Source organism: Vicugna pacos, chromosome 2 (genome assembly GCF_048564905.1).
Source record: "Vicugna pacos chromosome 2, VicPac4, whole genome shotgun sequence".
NCBI lineage: Eukaryota > Metazoa > Chordata > Mammalia > Artiodactyla > Camelidae > Vicugna > Vicugna pacos.
In genome coordinates this window covers 89,487,759-89,503,476 of record NC_132988.1, presented here as the reverse complement: position 1 = coordinate 89,503,476, position 15,718 = coordinate 89,487,759, and the positions used below count along the sequence as shown (strand labels likewise).

General features: G+C 32.9%; 1 protein-coding gene across 6 annotated transcripts in view; it reads left to right on the top strand.

Moving 5' to 3' along the window:
- The window catches only part of GUF1 (GTP binding elongation factor GUF1), a 38,599-nt gene that overhangs the window by 7,199 nt on the left and 15,682 nt on the right, over positions 1–15,718 (top strand). For 2 of the 6 annotated variants that reach the window (XM_006198091.4, XM_072944612.1), the window contains exons 7-18: positions 1,768–1,832; positions 2,353–2,556; positions 4,052–4,191; positions 5,317–5,440; positions 5,806–5,938; positions 6,612–6,755; positions 7,722–7,855; positions 10,188–10,289; positions 11,121–11,240; positions 12,836–12,872; positions 13,844–14,023; positions 15,579–15,662. In XM_006198091.4, coding sequence (XP_006198153.2) covers positions 1,768–1,832; positions 2,353–2,556; positions 4,052–4,191; positions 5,317–5,440; positions 5,806–5,938; positions 6,612–6,755; positions 7,722–7,855; positions 10,188–10,289; positions 11,121–11,240; positions 12,836–12,872; positions 13,844–13,981 — 1,341 coding nt within the window. In that variant the 3' untranslated portion in view covers positions 13,982–14,023; positions 15,579–15,662. Of the gene's footprint in view, positions 1–1,767; positions 1,833–2,352; positions 2,557–4,051; positions 4,192–5,316; positions 5,441–5,805; positions 5,939–6,611; positions 6,756–7,721; positions 7,856–10,187; positions 10,290–11,120; positions 11,241–12,835; positions 12,873–13,843; positions 14,224–15,502; positions 15,663–15,718 lie in introns of all 6 variants that reach the window. The other 4 variants (XM_072944630.1, XM_072944622.1, XM_072944606.1 and 1 more) reach the window with 4 other exon arrangements.

Sequence of the window (15,718 nt, the reverse complement as noted above, 5' to 3'; positions counted from 1 at the left end):
TTGAGCACCAGCTTTGGGTTTGGGCACCTAGTTGAATACTGGTATTTATTAATATGGCAAGGACTTGGGGAGGAACAGATAAAGTGGAAAAATGAAAAGCTCTGTTTTGGACATAGTGGGTTTTAAATGTCTGTTAAACATCCAAGTAGAGATATTGCATAAATCTACAATTCTGACATTTGGGGAGAGGGCTGGGTCAGAGATTTTTAGGAATCATTAGTATGTATGTGGTATTGAAGCCATGGGAATGGTTGCCACTTCCTGAGGAGAAAGTGTAGCTAGAGAAGAGGTGCTGAAAGTCAGACTATATTATTGTCAATTTGCAGGGTATTACGAGTAAGAACTTGAGAAAGATTAGAGAGTGGGATTCAGAACAGAAGTATGCAAGGATTTCAGAGAAGTGGAAATACAGATTGTAACAGGAGAGAAGGTAGAGAGATTGTGGATATGGGTGTAGATGGATTTGTATATTTGGGTAAAAGAGTTTTTGATATTTTCTGTTTCCTTAAATGAAATAAGAGGCAAAGTCATCAACTGAAAGTGAATCGACGGGAGTGGAAAATGTGTGGATTGAAAAGGAAGGCGGTGTGAGTTATCTTAACAAGTGGTGATGTGAATTTAGTAAGGGGTGTGTCCTGGGACTGCCAGGAAATGTTAACTGCACATTGAAATTCATGAATTCACAAACCAACCAGATCAGTTACTTTTCTCTAGTAATGTTAAGTTGCTCTGATTATAAGCATAGAAAAGACACACAGTTGGATAGAGTCAGTGTAGGTTTTACCAACTACTTAGGATGGAGAATAGAAAGTGGTTGAACAGAGTGATTATTAGTGAACTGTGGAGTCTCAGCCGGGAAAGGAAGCAGGGGGGCCAATGGATAATGAAAAAAAAAAAAAGTAGTCCATTCAGTGGATTAGAGGTTGTGATCTGAAAGGATTGTTACAAAGAATGGACTAGAGTCTAAAGCAGTGATTGTCATGAGGAGGCAGTTGTGTCCCTCCAGGAAATACTTGGCAATGTCTGGAGACCTTTTTTGTTGTTACACTGGGGGACGGGTGCTACTGCCATCTTGTGGGTAAAGATTCCATGGATGCTGTTAAGCTTCTTGTAATGCACAGAAGAGCTTCCAAAACAGAATTATCTAGCCCGAAGTATCCTTAGTGCTGAGGTGTGAGGCTGATCTAGAAGGAGTTTAGAGGGTAAGAGAAACTCGATTTAGCAAATTGAGTTTGAAATCAGGATTTCAGATAGTCCAATTACTGGTAATGACAAAGGTCAGACACACATGTGTGTGTGTCTTTTGGCCTGCTTTTTCTGTATGAGAGCAGTAGTCATAATATGCCCTATTTGCCATGCATGTATATTTTTATCCATGCAACAACCTTGAGATTCAGGTAAAATGTGAAAAATCATTTTATTTATCAGATGAACTTGAAACTTTATGTTATGTATTGGTCAAAGTCATATGTTACATGTAGAGTTATGATTATAACCCAGATTTTTGTGAACTCTTGGTCCTTTGCTCTTTCAATATCATAATCAGAATGCTCTTATGATTTAATCCAAGAACTAGAGAATCATCTAACTAGTGGAAGAGCATTTTGTCAATCTATTACATGCTTTGTGCTTCCTTTTACTGTGTTCTCCAAGCAAATCAATAACTTTTAGAATTCTTTCTTTTTTTCTGATCGTAAAGCTCAGTTACCAGGATAAAAAAGTAGTCTTAACTTTAAATGTTTATTGTTTTCATGTACATATTTTTAGATTTCTGCTAAACTTGGAACAAATGTTGAAAGTGTTCTTCAGGCAGTCATCAAACGAATACCCTCGTAAGAATTTTGCTCTTTTTATACTATTCATTTATCTTTAATAGTACAAAGTCCATTAATTTTATCTGTTATTTTAGCTTAGTAGCTATGGCAGATATACTCTTTGTGGTCAGTGAGAATTTTTAATTTTTTTTATTTTTAGTAATACATAGAAGGCAAATACAGTACAGAAAAATCAAAAAACAAGGAGGATAGGGATTTCTTAACAGTTGTATTAATAGACTTGAAGACTTTGGTAATTACTGTTTTTTGCTTTAATATTGAACATAAATATTTCATCAATTTCATAAGTAATTTTAAAACACTCATTTAAAATGTATTTAAAACGTGAGTTTGAATTAAAGCTACTATAAATATAGGCATTGTATCTTATTTTATAGAAGGGTCTTTATTTTGATCGTCAGTTATTAACTTTTCTCAAATACTAAAATAAATTAAGCATAAAATTTGACTTCAAAATAGGCATTTTATTAAGATTTTAATTTATTATGTGTATTTTTTTTTACTTACTTTTTGATAGTCCTAAAGCATATCGAAAAAATCCCCTGAGAGCTTTGGTATTTGACTCCACCTTTGATCAGTATAGAGGTGTGATAGCTAATGTGGCATTATTTGATGGAGCGGTTTCCAAAGGAGATAAAATTGTATCTGCACATACTCAAAAGACATACGAAGTTAATGAAGTAGGAGTTCTGAATCCTAATGAGCAGCCAACTCATAAACTGTAAGTAATCTGCATTAGTAATTAAAAGACACCTGCACATGTTTCTGTTTCTGCTTTTCTCAACTTGGTATGCTTAGCATGCTCCCAGTTTGATAACTTAGAAAAAAAAGCAAAGCCTGATTATTTAATGCATTACATGGTGAACGCTATTTCAAAAGGAATCTCATGTGTGAGGGGGAGTAGGAATTTGATATATATATATTTTTTATTTCTTTGACTAGCTATAACTGATTTTTTTGATCTGGTGCAGATTGGGTCCTACATGATGGATTTGATGAGACAGTGAAAGAGGTAGTTCTCTCATCTATATCCATATCCACACTGGGTATCACTTTTTGGCATTTAATTTTTTTTATAATTAGATTTTTCAGCATAAACGTAGTGAAGAAAACTTGATAACGATTTAGTGTGGAATTCATGGTAAAACTTTGATTAGAGTTCATGGCATGTGGAGTTAAGTAAGGTTAGTGTACATTACAAAAGTTGAGTTCTGAGCTCATTTATAAAACAAATATTTATTGAGTGTTTATTCCATCGGTACTCCAGGTACTGATGAGATAGGTTTCTCTGGGCACATAGTCCTCTGAGGTCTTTGTTTCCTATTTGTAAAATTTTAGATATTAAACCAGGTGACTATATAAGGTCACAGTTGATGGTTTAATGTTGTATGTCTAAAACTAGCACTATTTTGTCATTTTATATTTAGTTGAAAATCATAAAGTATCTTTTAATTTTACTCAGATATTTCTAAATCCTGTCCATATTCTTATTTATTTACTTACTGAAGTATAGTTGATTTCTAGTATTATGTTAGTTTTAGGTTTACAGCATTGTAATTCAGTATTTTTACAGACTATATGCCATTAAAAGTTACTACAGGACAATAGCTATAATTCTCTGCTTTAGAAAGTCTGTCTATATTCTGTGACATATATATTGACCATTAGTGCATCTTCAAGGAAATTTGCTTTGGGAAAAAAAAACAAAAACAAAAAAACTAAGATAAAACTCTGAAACCTTGGGATTTACACTCTCTGCAAGAGGCAAATCAGAGAAGAATCAGATCCGTTGAGAGTTGACATTTTTCTGCTTGATTAAAAGAAAATAGATACATATTTTTTTCTTTTAAAGAACATTTGTAATACAATTCACTGATAAAATAGACATTTCAAAAAGTGGTTTTTGTTTCTGCGCTTCTCAGTTTCACTGTGTTTACATTGTATTTTAGAAGCTGTTGTTTAATATGCAAAGGGGGCAGAGTCATGAAGAAGGCCCTAGGCTTGTGTTGCAGAGGTCCTTGGTAATGGATTGTAAGGCATGGTATGTTCTTTTGCTGACAATCCTTACAGTTGAGAGTTGATATGTAACACTTATTTCCAGTTTGATGAGGTTTTGTTTGGAAAGGGTGATCATTTCTTGGAAAGGCAGAGCTGATTGTGAGGATGCACTTGAAACATTGAAACAGTAAATATTTCTACATAATAATTTTATTTAGATATGCAGGCCAGGTGGGCTATCTGATTGCTGGGATGAAAGATGTCTCTGAAGCACAAATAGGAGATACATTATATTTACATAAACAACCAGTGGAACCCATGCCTGGGTTTAAATCAGCGAAGCCAATGGTATTTGCAGGTGAGGAGCTCACTTATTCAAAGGATAAGGGCCAATTTACTCTGTAAATTGAAATAAAAATTATTAGAAATACTCCTTTTGAAAAACAGCTAATTCCAGGATAATCTGCTTCTCTTAATTGGCTTTTTTTGTGGGTGTGCTATTTACATATCAGTTAATTTCATATGTGTAGTGAAACTTTATGTGGGAGATCATTTCCTAAATTTTTTTAGGACTTCTTAAGAAATAAGCTCTTGAGAAAAAAGCTCTCATATATGGAAGAGCATAGTAATATGAATTTCCTTCTTGTTTCACTAAAGAGTGGGTTATTATATTTGAAACACTTTTCTAATTAGGATGTTTTTATTACTAATCATCAGTGACATTTCCTGAGTGCCTTCCCCTTAGCTGGCCTTTCTTTACTGCTGTATTGTGCTAGTGCAGGCAAGGCAGGGAATAGTGTCACCTCACAGATGTATAACTTCAGAACCTTTTACTTCTGTGTGGTATTACAGACATTTGAAAAAGGAGGACCTGATTGAAGGTCATGAAGTTACTCTGTGCTGGGTATCCAAATCCTTATTTTCTCCCTTTAGTGTCTCTCACTGGGAATTATGAATTTTGTTTACTATGCTGCCCTCCCTCGTTCCCTCCTCTCCTATTTAGGCAAAGTCAGTCATTTGGATTTTGGAGGAGTTAAGAGGTGAGGACTTGGATATGCGATGATAGAGAATCTGATGAGTCATTAGTTTTTGTTTTCGTTTCTACTTCTATTTTTTTTATCTGCTGATGGAGTGGTTGTGGGATGTCTTGCACTTTTGTTTCTTGAAATAAACACAATATATTTTTCTGGTAGGCCTAAATCCTGTAGTTCTTTTTTGTTTTTCCTATATTTTTTGCAAAAGGAAAAGCACTGCTTTGAGTGTGAATCTGGTGGTAAATTCATAAAGCTATGAAACTTGCAAGATACTTTGAAGCCAATGTAACTTAATATTCATGGTTTTCTTCGTAAACCAATATCTTGATCAGTGAAAGATGGGAAAGTAATTTAAAAGTTAAATGATTATTTTTGAACTTGGCAGCAGTTTGCATTAAATTTTCTGTGCCGCTTTTTACATGTAATAATTAGAAACATTGTGTCCCTAGGGATGTACCCTGTAGACCAGTCTGAATATAATAACCTGAAGAGTGCTGTAGAAAAGCTGACTCTGAATGATTCCAGTGTGACAGTTCATCGGGATAATAGCCTTGCCCTAGGTGCTGGCTGGAGGTAAGGTTCAGTTACGTTGTAGAGTTCCATCTTTATTGAAAAGTAAAGTTTAAATGGTTTATTACTCTTGAACATTTCTGAAGATAAGTTCATATTAGTGTACAGTGAACTGAAACAGTGTCTACCTGTTTCTTGCTGTGGATTCTCTCTATATTCTCTGGGTAAGTTTTATAGCATTTTAAACAGAACCCCAGTGGAAGATCTGAACGTTACTTAGTGAAATTATGCTGGCATTTAATTATGATGTCAACTGATGGAATGACTCTTGATTCCACCCCTCTCCCACAAAATAACAATGTATTCATCAAAGAAAATAGAGCCCATGGGACATAAACATTTTGGAGTTTGGCTTTTTCTCCCCACAGATTAGGATTTCTTGGACTTTTGCATATGGAAGTTTTCAACCAGCGACTAGAGCAAGAACATAATGCTTCTGTTATTTTGACAACTCCTACTGTTCCATATAAAGCTGTTCTTTCATCAACAAAATTGATAAAGGTACTCTTCTGAGCCAGCATACAAAGGAAAATTAAATAGTGTGTGTGTCTTTATGTGTATGCAGAATGCAAAAGAAACTTTTTAGAACCGCAGTAGCTGACTGTTAAAACAACTGTACACTGTACTTCAGTTTTTTAAAAAAACTAAACATTTGTTGATTAGTAGTAATAAAAATTGAATCACCTAATGACTAATGATGGAAAAGTTACTTGAGAACTAATTTGTGCAGTATTTATATGAACCTGGTAAAATCTCCACATTATCAATACTAGTCTGTTACTAAGGGTGAAAAGTAGAATTAGTAATGAAAATACTGTTCTAAATTCAGCGGAAAGATGAATATAATTTTGGTCATAAGTAATTTATCTTATGAAAAATGATGCATTCATTCCTACATGACTAGGAAATTTTAGATTTCAAGTTAATGATAGAGACAATATTGTATTCCATCTAAGTGGCAATCTGTTCATTTTAAACAAATACTAACTTTGGCAACTAAGTATTTTCCAACAAAATTAACTTACAGTGCCTTATAAAGGGCAGATTAAAATGTATTCTTACATCATTTTTTTCCTAAATGGTACATGAAATGTGTTTGGTAAATGTCAGTAATGTGGATACATTAAGAATTGTTATTAAATGATCACAAATCAATGATTTTTCTTATTTTTAGGAATATAGAGAAAAGGAAATTACAATCATCAATCCTGCACAATTCCCTGATAAATCAAAAGTGGTAGAATATTTGGAGCCAGTTGTTTTGGGCACAATTATCACACCAGATGAATATACTGGAAAAATAATGATGCTTTGCCAGGTAATAAATGTAATAAAGTTTAATACAAAAGTAAATTTTAGTCTTTTCTAAAGAGGGGACTCTGTTCAGGTTTTGAAAGGTTTCTCTCTGTAGAGCACATTGAATTTAATAAAAGAATATTCATAAAGATCTACCTCTTCATATATTTTATGTATCTATACATGTAGATATAGATACATATACTTAAATTATTTTGATTTTTAAAGAAGAAAATAGAACCAAATTTTCGATCACTGTACTACTAGTTTACTGAATTGATATTTTAGCCTTAAAGGGAAGAAATTTGATGCCTTTTTATCCTGAGTAGCTAAAAACATAATTTCCTTTAGCCTTTTTGAGTATTTGAAATTGAATATCGTTTGAAAGATAATTATAGTATTTCAGAGACGTTTGGAAAGTATTCCCCATTTTCCTTTAGTTCTTGCCACAGTGTAATAAATGACTTAATCTGTAAGTTTGATATAACGTAGTCCTCAAAAATTACCTATTTGAAATATTCTGACATATATTGGAAAGTACTTTCAAATGATGACTAATGGACTTGAATTTTAGTTCTGTTCTCACATACAAAAAAGTTAACTTTGATCACTCAATTTCTCTGAATGCTAAACTTCTTCTATTTGTAAAATAAGAAATTAGAACTTCGATTTTATGTGTAGCTGTTTTGATTTATTATTAAATGAAACTGTATAATTAAGAAAGATAAAATTGTTAGATAAAGACAAAGGATTAAAAGTTCTGTTAGCAAGTATATTGTAATTCAAATACAAAATGGTTTTCCCTGTATTATAAATATTGATCAGATATTTTTACTAGACCATTAAAGACATATTCCTTCACTTTGCCCATTCTTTATTAGAATTTGTAAGGAAATCTTAAGTTGATAATTGACATCTGTCTGTGTTCATCAAATAAATCATTATTGGCATAAGTTATCATTAAATACATTTTTTCTTCCCTTTTTAGGCTCGAAGAGCAGTTCAGAAGAATATGATGTTTATTGATCAAAATAGAGTTATGCTTAAGTATCTCTTCCCTTTGAATGAAATTGTGGTGGATTTTTATGATTCTTTGAAATCCTTGTCTTCTGGATATGCTAGGTAAAAATTTAATGGGAAACTCAGATACCTGGGTAGTCTTTTGAAATATTGACCAGCAAGAGTATGCTAATAATTCCACTTACTTGATAATGTAAACTTTCTTGAAGATGGTTGAGAATCATACTCAAAGCTTGGAGCAACTTTATAGGTGTTACAGAGTACTTGTAATTTGCTTAATGGAAGAAAGAATTCCTTTGAGTCATCAAACTATTACCCTTTTCTTAATGAAAAAAATTTTAGTGCCCTCTTCATGAAATATGTATGTTGATTAAAAAGTATACATAATTTCAAAAGGCTACTGTGACCTCAGGGGCACTTTTAAAATGTATTTGTATGTTATAATCCTAGGAGCCATTTGTGTATATTCAGACATTTAGAAAATAGAAGTATATATTTTGTTTGTAAAAAATGCTAGGTGTGCCCCTGTATTTGTGAACACTGCAATAACTTGACCTTCCCAGGAATAAGTGGTCTACATTAAGAAAACGATTGTCTTACCCCATAGGAGTACATGGAGGAGGAGCCTGATAAAAGTGAAGGAAGAGTTAATATTAAATAACAAAGAACTCAGTGCGTAGCATTTTGGGAGTATTTTTTGTTGGGGCAGATAACTCTAGTTGCCATAAGTATCCTAAAATCTTACATTACTGGATAGCATATACTAGTGTCTAAAGGAAATATAATGGGGAAGTAGAGGGAAAAGTTAATGTTCACATCTGTAAAACACGCATACATGGGCAGGCATATTTGAAATTAGCATTGAAAGGATAATTCCAGTGCTAGACGGCCATACTGCAGTGACCTGAAAGTTTACTTTATGAAATGAGCTTCTAGGTGAAGAGAGTCAGCATAACTCAGGATAGAAAGGAATCTTCTTTATGTTCTTTTGTGCTGAGAATTTTTTTTTTCTACTTTGTCACCCAGTTATTTTTCTTATTTCCTTCAGACGAGATCTTGAGGAAATAAGTAGCAATATAATTTAAAATAAAATGAATTGAGGCAGCATGTTGTTAAACAGTTACTATTATGATTACTAAGTGTTGATAACATTTTTAACAAAAGTTTGTGCATTCTAGTTTGCATTTGAATACCACTTTCCGGGTGAAGTGTTCTTAAAATCTTTTAGCTTAGAAACTTAAATGTATTTTGCATTAAGTGAGAGAACATGGTTTATTATGAACTGTGTAAAAGTAAAATAATTCCAGCTTCCAAAGTTAAGGTAATTCTTATGTTTTAAGGATGCACATGGATATTTTTTCATATTTTTAAAAATTGAAATTCTAAAATTTTTTGAGCACAGAACAAGGTGAACATCTGACTGTAAACAAAGTGAACGTCTAAGGACTATGTCTGTTTTCTATCTCTCTGTATTCTGTATAGTCCTTAACATGGTACTTTTCATGTAGTACATGCTTAATGGTATTTGTTGGAAAAAAGAAAGGATTTTTGGCGATGCTTCAGGCAGTAATCTGGTTTTAGAGAGTATTGGGGTCACCTTGTGACCTTCCTGCTGAAAACCTTTAGAAGCCAAACATTTGCAACTCTAGGCACCAGTTTGTTTTAAAATTAAGGCAGTAAGAATACACATGTTCTTGTTCACAGTTGCAAAGACATGTAAGCATAATTTAAATTTTTCTTATCAGACTTCAGTTTTGAGTTAAACTTGTTTGTTTTAATTAGCATGGTAAGCTTTGACCATATTGTTAATAATAATAGCTGAAACTTACTAAGTACTTAAATGTGCTAAGCTCTGTTCTTAGCACTTTTTATGTACTAGACACTGTTCAAGTTTTTACATGTATGAACTCATTTCATTCTGAAAAAGCCCTGTGAAGATTCATACTGAAGAGCCATATATGAAATTCAGAATTCTCATTTATGAACGACTCTTTATCAGTGCCATAGTATTTATCTACCTGGTAATAGAAAACTAAACAGAAACCCAACTCTTGAGTCTGAGAATGATCCACTAATATATTGTTTTCTACAGCCAGCCAGCTGCTAGGAGGGAACATTGAGAAGGTGACATTTGCTTTCAATGATCCATTTTCCTAGCCTGGCTTAATTTCTTTCCTTCCCATAGTGCAGCATGTTCTCCTTGATTTTGTATCTCATTTCATAAATGTAAAAAGGTGAGTAAGTTTGTTCTTTGCTGTGGTCATTTAGATCCAGTCATCTGAAATGTACATGTAGTACTTTGTTGGAAAGTTAGATCTTTGATGGGGGTGGTGGAAGGGTATGAGAGGAGACAGAAAAAAGATACTTTGAAAAGAAAAAAATATAATTTCTTGGGAAATATAATGTTTCTCACTTGGACACTTTTCCCTGTTAGTTTTGATTACGAAGATGCAGGCTACCAGACGGCAGAACTTGTAAAAATGGATATTTTGTTGAATGGAAATATTGTAGAAGAGCTAGTAACTGTTGTACACAAGTAAGTCAAATAGAAACTAATCTTGGGATGTGAAAGTAACCACTCTTGACATGTTTTCATTTAACTGTCAGTTGCTCATTTTTACTTGACAGCTACATTTTGAAAAATTAAATTAAATTACCATGTACTAGTTTTTCCTTCCATTCTTTTCCCAAGCTTCTCTTTCCAAACTTAAAATATAAAAGAATAGAATTAATTATAGTAGCCAAAAAGAATAATGTCATGGAAGGAAATGTTTCCCTTATCGGGTAAGACAAAGTAAATGTGTTTTAACATTTTATTTATGTATTTCTTTAATTGTATTTTAACATTTATATTTTATAATAATGAAAAATGAAATCCCCTACATGTTCAGGAAATAGTGGATTGGTTAATATAAATTATGGAGCACCCATATAATAATTTATCTTAAGCCACTAAAACTATATTGTCCAGTAATATTTAGTGACATAAAAAATGTATTAAATAAAAAGGTAGAATATATCATAGCAGTATGTCACAAGCTGTAAAAGGTAATTAAATATGTATGCAGAAAAATAACTAGAAGAATGGAAATGTGTTTAACAAACATTCTAAGATGTTTAACAGCACTATTCTGAGGGTGGGAGAAGGACCTCAAGAATGGTTTTTATTCTCAATGTTTCTCTAGATTTTCTGTTATAGATCATGTTTTTGCAGTATGATTCAGAGAGTAAGTGAAGTTTATGATAAATATGTTCATTTGTACCTCCTTAAGAAATCACCTTAAATTGATTATGTATATCAATTTGAAAGCTATTTTAATTATTCTTATTTGGGATATGTGAAAAGTTGAATTTTGTCCTCTCTTAGAGACAAAGCGCACACTGTTGGCAAAGCCATATGTGAACGTCTGAAGGATTCTCTTCCTCGGCAGCTGTTTGAGATAGCAATTCAAGCTGCCATTGGAAGTAAAATCATTGCAAGAGAAACGTGAGTTGAAATTCATTTTTGTTCCCTGGTTGGTTTTAGCAGTGATATACCTAGAAAAATGAAAGAATATTGAAAAATTTAATTTGACATTGGCCTAAACTTTATTTCTACTTATAAAAACACTAATCTGACTCTTAATTCCACTAACCTAAGTAATGACTGTTACTTTGAATTACTTATATGACACTTCTGGGTGATAATTATTTACATTAATATAACTTATATGGGTTTGAGGAATTTTATTTGCATTCATTTTATTGAATGACCCCACTGAATTTCCTGGGTAATGGATTTCTGTAGTTTTTGATTTTTTTAAATCCCTTTAATTAATAGGAACCAGAATTCAAAAGGTTTTGGAGATATTTTTCCAAAAGATAAAACTACATTATGATTTTTACTTGCATTTAATATCACTTCCTTAGAGCTAGTTAGGTTGTAAATTGGAAAGGTGAGAGAAGAATGCTGATACCATGTTAGGCTTCGGGAGTTTGCATTCTAGATTAGGGACTTACCATGTGATACAGCAGACATGGTGATAGGCTACTCAGTGTAGGAAACACTATAGTCTTTCATGAAACGTGATGTATAAATCAGAACATGGAATAAGCTGCACTCCTAGTAACAGTAAGTGCAGAAGTATCTTGTAGCATTTCTCATTTCGTTTCCTTGATGATCTTAAGACTCTGGAAAGTCAGAATTATCTTAGTTGGAAATTGCTGTTCAAGTCTAGCTTAACCCAAACCTAATATATCAGTAGTGGTGAAATACAACCATCATTTTTATATATAGTCTTGGGATAAATGTTATGCCTCTATTTGCAAAGAATTTCATTTCCTAACAGCATTTTGCTTTAGTTATTTTGTGTTTCATGAATACTCAGATATTAGAATGGTGTTGGTAACCAGGGAACATCCAGGAAAGTGCAATTTAAAATAATTATTACCAAGTATCATTCTAACTTAAATGTGTTGAGGTAGAGAATACCTTAAAGAAAAAGAATGTTGTATCTTCTTATGGAATACATAAAAATGCACCTATTTTCAAATTTTTGATCCTCTAAATTTTTCAGATAAATTATAAAAATAGATTAATTATAGCTGCTTAGATGGATATAGTTTACTGTGAAATGGGTTTTATAAAAGTAATATGTTTTTCTTTATATTCCTTAGTCACTCTTGACTCAGAATCAGTGGAGTTAGTAATGAGATAATAATGATTTTAAATTAATTTTTTTAGAAATAGTAGTGGTAGTAGTATTTTTAGGTTGAACTGGAAATGACCTTGTATAATTCTTGTAATTAAGATCACACCATGCTCGAATTTGGCCTCATCAAGACTACCCACAAGCCTTGACCTTTTTTTATTCTTAATAAAGTATATATTGATAGTCATGTTGAATTCATTTTTTGTTTTGTACTAATTACATGAAAATAAATACAATAGCATTTGAGCTATCTAATTATTTGCTTATGGCAATTTTACATGGGTATGACTTGATCTTAATATCCTTAGTAAAGAGAAGGTTGTTTTTTGAAATAAGTACTTTTAACTGGTATAATTAAGTTACGTACTGATACAGATTTCCTCTTTTACAGTGTGAAAGCCTATAGGAAAAATGTTCTGGCAAAATGCGTACGTATATGCACGTGTTTCACTTTGTAACAGTGTATCTATTTTGTACGTTTAAAATCAAGTGGGGAATAATAAATACATTGGTTTCCATTGTTGGTTTTTATAATACCCTTTATTTCATGCCCACATTTTCTTTTTTTGTTTGTTTCTTTTAGTTTTTTGGGGGGGAGGGAAGGCAATTAGGTTTACTTATTTATTACTATTTTATTTAATGGTGGAACTGAGGATTGAACCCAGGACCTCATGCATGCTAATAAGCACTCTATTCTACCACTGAGCTCTACCCTCCCCCACGTTTTCTTTTTAAATAGGTAAATTTCAGCTTGACCATACTGATAGCATATTCATTTTGATCACATTCTTAAATATTTCCCATCTTACTTATAAAAATTTCCTTATATGCAATACTACCCAAGAACCTTTTGTTAACAATTATGATCAGGATAAAAGTTCTATTGATTTAATACATAAGGAAAGATTTTAAAGACAATGACTGTTTTACAAAGGGAATTGAAATTGAAATCCATCTCTCTCACACTGCCAAGTTTACTATTTCATCTCTTTTATAAAAATGATTCTTAAGTCAGTTATTATGAGAATTAAATCATAAATGCTTTTTCTAGGGATTGGCACATTGAAGCCTAGGTGAGTTCCTGTATCAGACTACACTAGGTAGTCCAGAATTTCAAGCCCTTGAATCAGTAAGGAGATTGATAACTCTTCCTGTACATGCATACTGGGTTTCCTTGAGGATCTTTGTCTCTATCTTAAAAAAATAAAGCCTTTATCATTCTTTGAGAAGATAGTAAAATTAGGCTCTGCTAGGAAGGGGATTGGAGGTAATTCTGCAGATGTCTACTTTATGGGTAATAATTGTAAGGTGCTTATAATTGTATTGCTGTGTCTAGGTAATGGTGGGATTATTTTCTGTGGAGTGATTTGGATTTCCAATTTTTTAAATTTTGTTTCAGTATGGTGGTGATATTACCCGAAAAATGAAACTTTTGAAGAGACAAGCAGAAGGAAAGAAAAAACTGAGGAAGGTTGGCAATGTTGAAGTTCCAAAAGATGCTTTTATAAAAGTTCTGAGAACACAATCTGATAAATAATTGATGGGAAAATACAAGGAATTTTCATAAATTAAAAATTGTGTATCCTTTAATTTTTCTTAGTAATTTATATATTGAACACAATGGAATTAAAATTAGAAAATTTGCTTGATACTTTCAAGGTTTTCAAGTTTTAAATAACCTCTTGGTTTTTCTTAGAAGGAGAGTAGTGGGTAGATAAGAGCTTGGGTTCTGAAGCCATATTTTCCTGGTTTCAGCTTCCTATTCTACGACTCAACTAGGTAAGTAACCTTGGCCAAATTACCCTCTTTTTATACATTTAGTCTTCATTAAAATCACGATTATTCTATTACTTACCTCTGTAGGCTGTTGTGAAGGTTAAATGAAATATGCTTAAAATATTCAGGAGACTACATGACAGCATATGCTCAGTGAAATTTGTCTTCAGACATATTCCTTACACTGAAAGGGCCCCATACTTAAGATTCTTTCTGTCTAGTTCATGCCTGAGATAAAATATTTTCAGTCAGTGTCAACTTGTTAGCTGGATATATTTAGGTGATACATAGGAATCTTTTTAAACAAAGTCAAATAACATAGTGTCTAGACATGTGCTCTAGTTTTCCATAAAATGTTTATAAATGTTTGACACTATAGTTTTCACATACATATAAGTTAAAGTAAGGGTGGGGCTGTCTTACTTCTGATAACTAAAATGCATTTGTGCAAAGTGATAATGTTTGGTATTAGCAGCAGCTGTTATTAATGACAGTTTAATAATTAATGTCTAGATTTTGTAGTTGAGGCGACTGAGCTTGAGAGTAGTTCAGTAACTTACTTAAGGTTACACAGCCAGTAAGCGATTGTCTTACTCCAAAGCATGTGCTTTCTTTACTCAGTTACTGAACAAACCAGAGGACAGACTGTATTATAGTAAGATAAAATAACTTAGCTGTGAGATAAGATTTTTTTCCTCTACCATTATTGCCAGGGGGAAGTTACAAGTTGGTACCTGGCACATAGTATGCACTACTGCTCTGTAACATCTGGGCTTCATTAGCATGCTTGTGATTTGGACATTTTCCCTTTAGTCTCTGACTTTTTGGGAAACAGTTTTACTTGAAATAGTAAAAAGTATGTTTTTCAAATTTTTTTTGCATACCCTTATGTTCTCTCCTCTGGCCACTCTCCCAAACATGGTTTAGAGTTGTGTGCCTTCTAAGTGTTATCCCCTAGAGGATCTTACATTACTGATTTTTTGCATGCAATGATGTAAACTGAATATTGTAACAGCCACCATTTATTGAGTTTAATATGGGACAGCCACTGTGCTGAGCTCTCTTCCCTCATTCAGTCTGCGTAATAGTGGAGGTACAGGTACTGGTACCGTTCTATTTTATGAGGGAAGAAGCTCAAACTCAAGTATTGCCCAATGTCACAGCTGTAGACAGCTATTTTTTTTTATCCCCCAAACCCCAATCCTTAGCTACCATGCTTTATTGCCTCTTGTGGAAATATCGTCAATAGGCTTCTTAGTTTTTTTGCTTAACAGCAGCTTAGCTCCTCAGTTAGTGAGCTAAAGTGTTCAGAAAGCAGTTTGCTGTGGACCTTAACTACATGGACTTGTAACATCAAGGGCAGTGATACATCTTTTAGACTCCTTTTGTTTCAGCTCGCACATGGAAAGCACAGAAATAACAGATGAGCTGCACCTGAACAGGTATCCATACCTTCTAAGGTAGTTTGCAGTAACCAGTACTTATTACCAGGTGTGGG